The sequence below is a fragment of the Aulonocara sp. 'chitande type north' Nkhata Bay genome, linkage group LG7, assembly GCF_057382095.1.
Source record: "Aulonocara sp. 'chitande type north' Nkhata Bay isolate Kocher_YH1m ecotype deep benthic linkage group LG7, A_spYH_male_GT1.1, whole genome shotgun sequence".
NCBI classification, from domain to species: Eukaryota; Metazoa; Chordata; class Actinopteri; order Cichliformes; family Cichlidae; genus Aulonocara; species Aulonocara sp. 'chitande type north' Nkhata Bay.
In genome coordinates, this window is record NC_141350.1 from 21,442,674 (window position 1) to 21,448,673 (window position 6,000).

General features: G+C 40.9%; 1 protein-coding gene across 1 annotated transcript in view; it reads left to right on the forward strand.

Annotated features, from left to right (window-relative positions):
• cspg4 (chondroitin sulfate proteoglycan 4) overlaps nucleotides 1-5,445 on the forward strand; it is a 73,116-nt gene extending 67,671 nt beyond the window's left edge. Inside the window, exon 11 of the mRNA XM_086299346.1 lies at nucleotides 731-5,445. Coding sequence (XP_086155472.1) covers nucleotides 731-2,556 — 1,826 coding nt within the window. The 3' untranslated portion in view covers nucleotides 2,557-5,445. The remainder of the gene's footprint in view (nucleotides 1-730) is intronic.
• Nucleotides 5,446-6,000: the final 555 nt, after the last annotated feature.

A 6,000-nucleotide genomic window follows, 5' to 3' on the forward strand; every position in this document is an offset into this window, starting at 1 on the left:
GTTGTATGCTGTAAAAGTAAAAAGGGTTACTTTGTGTGTTTGAGTGCAGAGCGTTCCTGCAGCACTTTAAAATAGTTTTTGTCTTTTTTATTGTATCCTGGAGCTGGCATTTTGCGAAGTGTTGTAAGAGTCACTGAATATGTTGGTGAATACAGCACAATGCTGTAATTGCTGATATCTTTGGAGAGAGCACAAAGATTCAAATAATGTGCATCAGTGATGATTTGAATGCAGTTTGTCATTCTCACACTTTACATATAAATGTTTAGTGATACATTTCAAAAAAGAGATGCTATTTCTAGGATATGTTGTTTTGTTTTTGGTTAAAAAATTCAAATTAAAACTGTGCTCAGACATTTTGGAAAAATACTGTAATTCACCCAGCAACCACGCGTTTGTTACTGAGTAGGGAAGAAAAAAAGTTCTATTTCTGGGGAGTGTGCTGGTGAGTTGCAGCTTGTTCTTCATTTTAGATTCTCTTCCTTATTCTTTACAGTAATTTACTATTAAGAGTCTGAAGTCACAAAGGGACCTGTCAGCCGTACTTCTGTTGCTGCCAAAACAACAAGCCCCCTGCTCCATCTGTCTCTCCAAATGTATTCCAGATTCAATCTCCTGCATAATTAAATATCAACAGGAGAGACAAAAATAGATAGTAGGTATCTTTGGGGGGGAAAAAACAACTGGATTAAATTTAACATTTCTCTTCGTTTGTGTTTTTTCTGCTTAGGTCTGGATATTGTGCAGGGTCACAGAAAAACCATCGATGATTCAATTCTTGATGCTTCAAACCTTCTGGCTAGCCTACCAGAAGAAAACCGAGGGGAAGTGGATGTCATTTTTGAAATTAAGCGTTTCCCCGGTCGTGGTCGTATCATGCTGGATGGTCAGGACCTGCCCCGTAATACCCCGTCCTTCATGCAAGAAGATGTCATTCAAGGAAAGGTGGAGTATGTCCATGATGATCTGGCAGACTCGTCTGACAGCTTTGCTTTCAGAGCCCGTCTTAAGTCTGAGGGCCGTAGTTTGGCCTCACCTGCTAAGTCTGTGGTCCTGGAGGAAGTCTTTAACATCTCAATCAAACGGAGGGGCTCAGACCCCCCTGAACTAGTCACTACAGAAACACTCTTTGAGGTTCTTCAAGGCTCCATGACCCTCTTGACCCAGAGACAACTTAACACTCATGATGAGGACAGTCCTCCAGATGAGGTGCACTTCAAGGTGACCAAAGCACCTAGCAATGGTCGACTAGTTGACTCAGGCACAATGGAGGCAATCTCTGAATTCACACAAGAGATGGTCAATCGTGGAGAGGTGGGCTTCTACAGTGACAACAGCCTTGTAGATAGCGTCATGGAATTCGTAGTATCAGATGGAGAACACCAAACCGAAGCATACATGCTGCACATCGTCGTACTGGCCCACACCCTGCTTCTTGACATAGCCCCTGAGATCAAGGTGAAGCAGGGCAACGATGAGACCTTAGTGACTGAAGAGATGTTGAAGGTCAGCACTGGTGGCCCTATTGAGGAGGACATCCTTTATAAAATCACAAGTGCTCCCAAGTACGCCGCTGTCATGGTAGACCGGCAGCCTACATCTGCTTTTACCCAGAAACTGATTAAGGAAGGCCGAGTCAGTGTCCGCTTTGTCAAGTCCACTTCACCCCGAGACAGTGTTTCATTTACAGCCCGCAGCCGGGCTGCTAACATTTCCTCTGTCCTCAACATCACTGTGCAACCTCTGGCCAACATTGCTAGGGATCCTCTCTTACCCCAGGGTGCGCTTGTCCAACTGGATAAAAAGCTTCTAGATGCAACTTCCCTCGCCAACAAGACTAAAGTTACCCCAACGTTCACTGTCATCCAGCAACCGAGAGGTGCTCGGTTTGTAAAGTCTGGAGGCCCAAACGCAGGTGACTCAGTGAAGTCGTTTAGCCAAAAGGACCTGGATGAGGGTCGTGTAGCTATGGAAATCTTAAATGGCTCTTCTGGATCACCTAGTGGTGCCACTCAGGATGAGGCTCGCTTCCTGCTCAAAGCTCACGGGGTCCCTCCTGCAGAATGTGTGCTTTCCTTCCAAACCGGTCCCTACAATGCCTCTGGAATTTACCCTGTCACTCTGTTGAGGATTCCCTCCAAAGACATTGATCATCTTCCTGGGATCCCTCAAGTCACTCCAGTTAGCCCTCTCTGGCCCCACGGAGATGCCACTACAGCTTCTGGATCTGGCTCATATGGAAGACCACAAGCTGCCAAGCGCAGTAACATCTGGCCTATTATCATCCCTATCATGGTAATCCTCATTCTCTTGCTACTGGCGGCTGTCTTGGCCTACTATCTGATTCGCAAAAACAAGACGGGTAAGCACAATGTCCAGACGGCAGCATCCAAGCCCAAAAACGGCGAGGTGGCCACCACAGAGACCTTTCGCAAAACTGACCCAGCCAATAACATCCCAATGTCCAAGATGGACTCCAAAGACGCAGACCCTGAGCTGTTGCAGCACTGTCGGACAACAAACCCGGCCTTGAAAAAGAACCAGTACTGGGTCTGAAGCACTCTGAGATCGGACACAGAGGGAGTATTGGGAAGTCTCCTCAAATCATTCCTCTCAGTATTAAAAGCAGCAGTTTATACGAGGCTAATTTTGTTTAAGCCCTTTACTCAACTCAGCATAACTCTGGACAGATTCTCAGGCAATGAAACACTGAATACTTATTGGCAAAGAAACAGGCAGTTTCTTATCTACAGGTGCTCGGGCCATGTCTATTTATTTTAGTTTTACCATTCCTCTTTGTCACAGGTCGCACGTTAAGACATAAACATGCCATATGTTTGAAAAGAAGTATTTAGGTTGTGCTCTGTCTGTGTATTCCATATTTATCGTAAGCTGACATTATTCAGTGAGCGGTTAGAAATTTTCAAGTCCCGGATTTGGTCAGATTTATTTTCTTGGTTCAGGAAAGCTAAACGTGTTAGGTGATGAATATGAAGTGAAATGTAATATTTTCAAGAAGATGGAAAACTGCCTCTTTGTTTTAATTGTTTAAAGGTCCTTGCACCTCAGGGCTAAATCTAGTTTAAAGGCCAACACGCCTTCATTCACTTTCTTACTGAAAAAGACAGATAAAAAGACTGATACCATTTCGCTACATCGCATGTCAATGATCAAAGCACGAACTAAAGCTAAAGTCTCGAGTTTCATCTCATTTTTAGTCTTTATGCTACGTTAGGCAAAGCTAAGCTAATGGTCTACTTGCTGTACTGAATACACAAATAAAAAAGCTGTACCAAGCTTTCCATCTAGTGACTGAATACACGTGTTTCCCTGAAATGCAGAACTTTAATCTCATTGTGATTTGATTTGACTTTAATTTTACAGAGAAAAGACGCTTATTTAAAAGGCGTTTATAATCAAACCCTTGTGACAGCGCACACAAAATGAACTGGATTTAGCTCTGAGTCACGCCATCATCTGCCATATGTTATTGTTTCTAAATGCTTCCAAAATACTTGTAAATATTTACTGGACTGGCACAGCACTGACCGCATAAATACACACTACACAGTCTGCAGACCGCAGGCAGGACGTTATTTCAGTGATGCTGGACTTTAAGACATCCGCATTGGCCGACAGGCGGGTGTGAGGTCATCTCAGAATGAGATGTTTCCAGTTCCTGGGTTTGCAATTATGAAATGAATAAAATATTGGCTATAATAATATTTGGTACTTTTTTTTTTTTTTTCTTTGCCTGTCCTGTTTGGCTCTTTTGCCATCAGAATTGTTGTCTAAAGGCAAAGAAAGATGCCCAACGGATTTACTTTACCAAACTGACCATCCCAGCCTTGCCGTAATGGTACATTTAATTCACCTTTTATTGTTTATTTTATTTTCACTTACTGAATACGGGACAGACTTGACTGGGGGAAAGAAGGGGAGAAAGAAAGAGGGAAAGAGAAACAGCTGAGAAGAGGGACGGGGGAGAAGGGCAAAAGACAAAAACCAACAGAACGGGCAGAGAAAAAAAATGCATATATCAATCACCTGGATCACCTGCTGAGAAAGAAAAAAGAAAGCAAGCAGAAGAGAACAAGAGTAATAGAATAAACAACATCACAATGATATATGGGAATATGACAGTAAATACTAAATGTTAAACATTATTGTGCAGCACATAAGATCAACAGAACACAGTGTGTATTTGGTACTGTACTGGGAATAATAAATATAACAATCCACTTGTTAGGTTATGCTGATTAAAGAGGTAGCTGACAGGAGGTCTTTGGAAGCTAGTTTCGCTTTTAAGCATTCCATATGTAAGTGGAATACATAGAAGTTATTTTCAACTTTTATCTATAAATATATATATGTATGCTAAAACTAAGAGGAGTGCTACTGGAAACTGGAAACTTCTTTTTAATGTGCATTTTTTTGGTCACTCTGACCTGTGACGCTTATTTTTTTTAAGGTAAATGAAACACAGCAAGAGGAAGTGAAAGTGCACAATAAAAATACTGGATACAACTTTTGATCCACTAAAAAAAGGAAGAAAAAAAAGACTTAAACAACTTATTTTCTTAAAACTGTTTGATTATTTGCTGTACATTTTTCCTCATGCTGTCTACCAATGACAGCTTTGTTTTTCTAGTCATATACTGAATATACAATGGAGTATTCTTCTTCTATTGATCGTCTATTTTTGTAGCGTACTGAGTAAATGAAAAGTTAGTTTCCCTCCTGCAGCATCTTTTCCTGTTTTATGTGTAAATATTGTGATTTAGAGTACGGTTTTGGGCCCTATTAACATTTTGAAATCTAAACCCGTGGACCACTTTATTTACACTGTGAGATTTATTCCAGTCCAGTAAAAGACTTCAGCCTTTGATTCTTTTACACTTTTACAAAGCTCTCACACACATACTGTGGGGTGATATTTGTCCCATGCTTTCATAATACTTTGAGGTCAAAAAACACTGAAAAAAATAGGCACAGCTGTTGCAGTGGCATGGATAGATTTCACAGATATAACCAATAAAGTGGCAAGGGGAGAGTGTATATCATGTTTTGCATCATAAGGTATTCTGTATGTACATGTAACTACATTCAGCTAGACTGAAATGATATAGATATGACGTGTGCGTGTGTGTGTGTGTGTTTGTGCAGGTGCCCGTCACTCCTCTGTTTCCTGCTTACTGCAGGTTTCATCACCACCTCCTCTCCTCATTCATTATTTATTATTTCTGTCATTCCCCACGCATCAATTCATATTCAGGCTATGTGTATTTTGTCAGAGATGAAACTTATCTGTAAACTGCAGGTGCATTCACAACAATAAATAGCACTATTAGGAGAAAACTTGTTTCTGGAACAGTAGAAATGTCCTTTAAAGCCTCAGTATGTCTCGGACTTTATTTCTCAGTACTAATGGAAATAAAATGTTTGCGCAACAAAACCTGTGTTCGTTAATCTGTCTGACTTTTATAAGTGCCAAGACTGCAAAATACAGTTACCAGTAACCCCACTTCTTCCATGCTTTAGTTAATATTTAGTTAACATTAATATTAAGTTAGTGCTTATTACACTCTTGGACACTACTGGATCACTGGGCTCTAAGCTGAACCATAAAGCAAAACTATAAACATAAATGTTTATGACAGATGTTTCTGAATTTCAGAAGTGAGCCCTTTAAATTTCATTTTGGCCAACCAGACTCTGCTGCATGCTGGAATAGAGGAAGTCTGCACTTTCCCACTAAGTAGTTTGCCAGTTACAAATGTGAAATCAAATCATCCTGCATTGCTGCTCATGTGCTTGTTTTGATATTTACAGGCATAAACAAAGTGATTTCTACAAAGAGACTTTCTTTTTAACGAGATTACCGCAGAGAGAAGTTCCTTGACTGATCCCTTATGTTGTTGTGATTTGGCCCATATAAATAAAATTGAATTGAAATGTTTCCCTTTTTGGCCACCAGGTGGCGTTAGGGTGCAGGTGGCC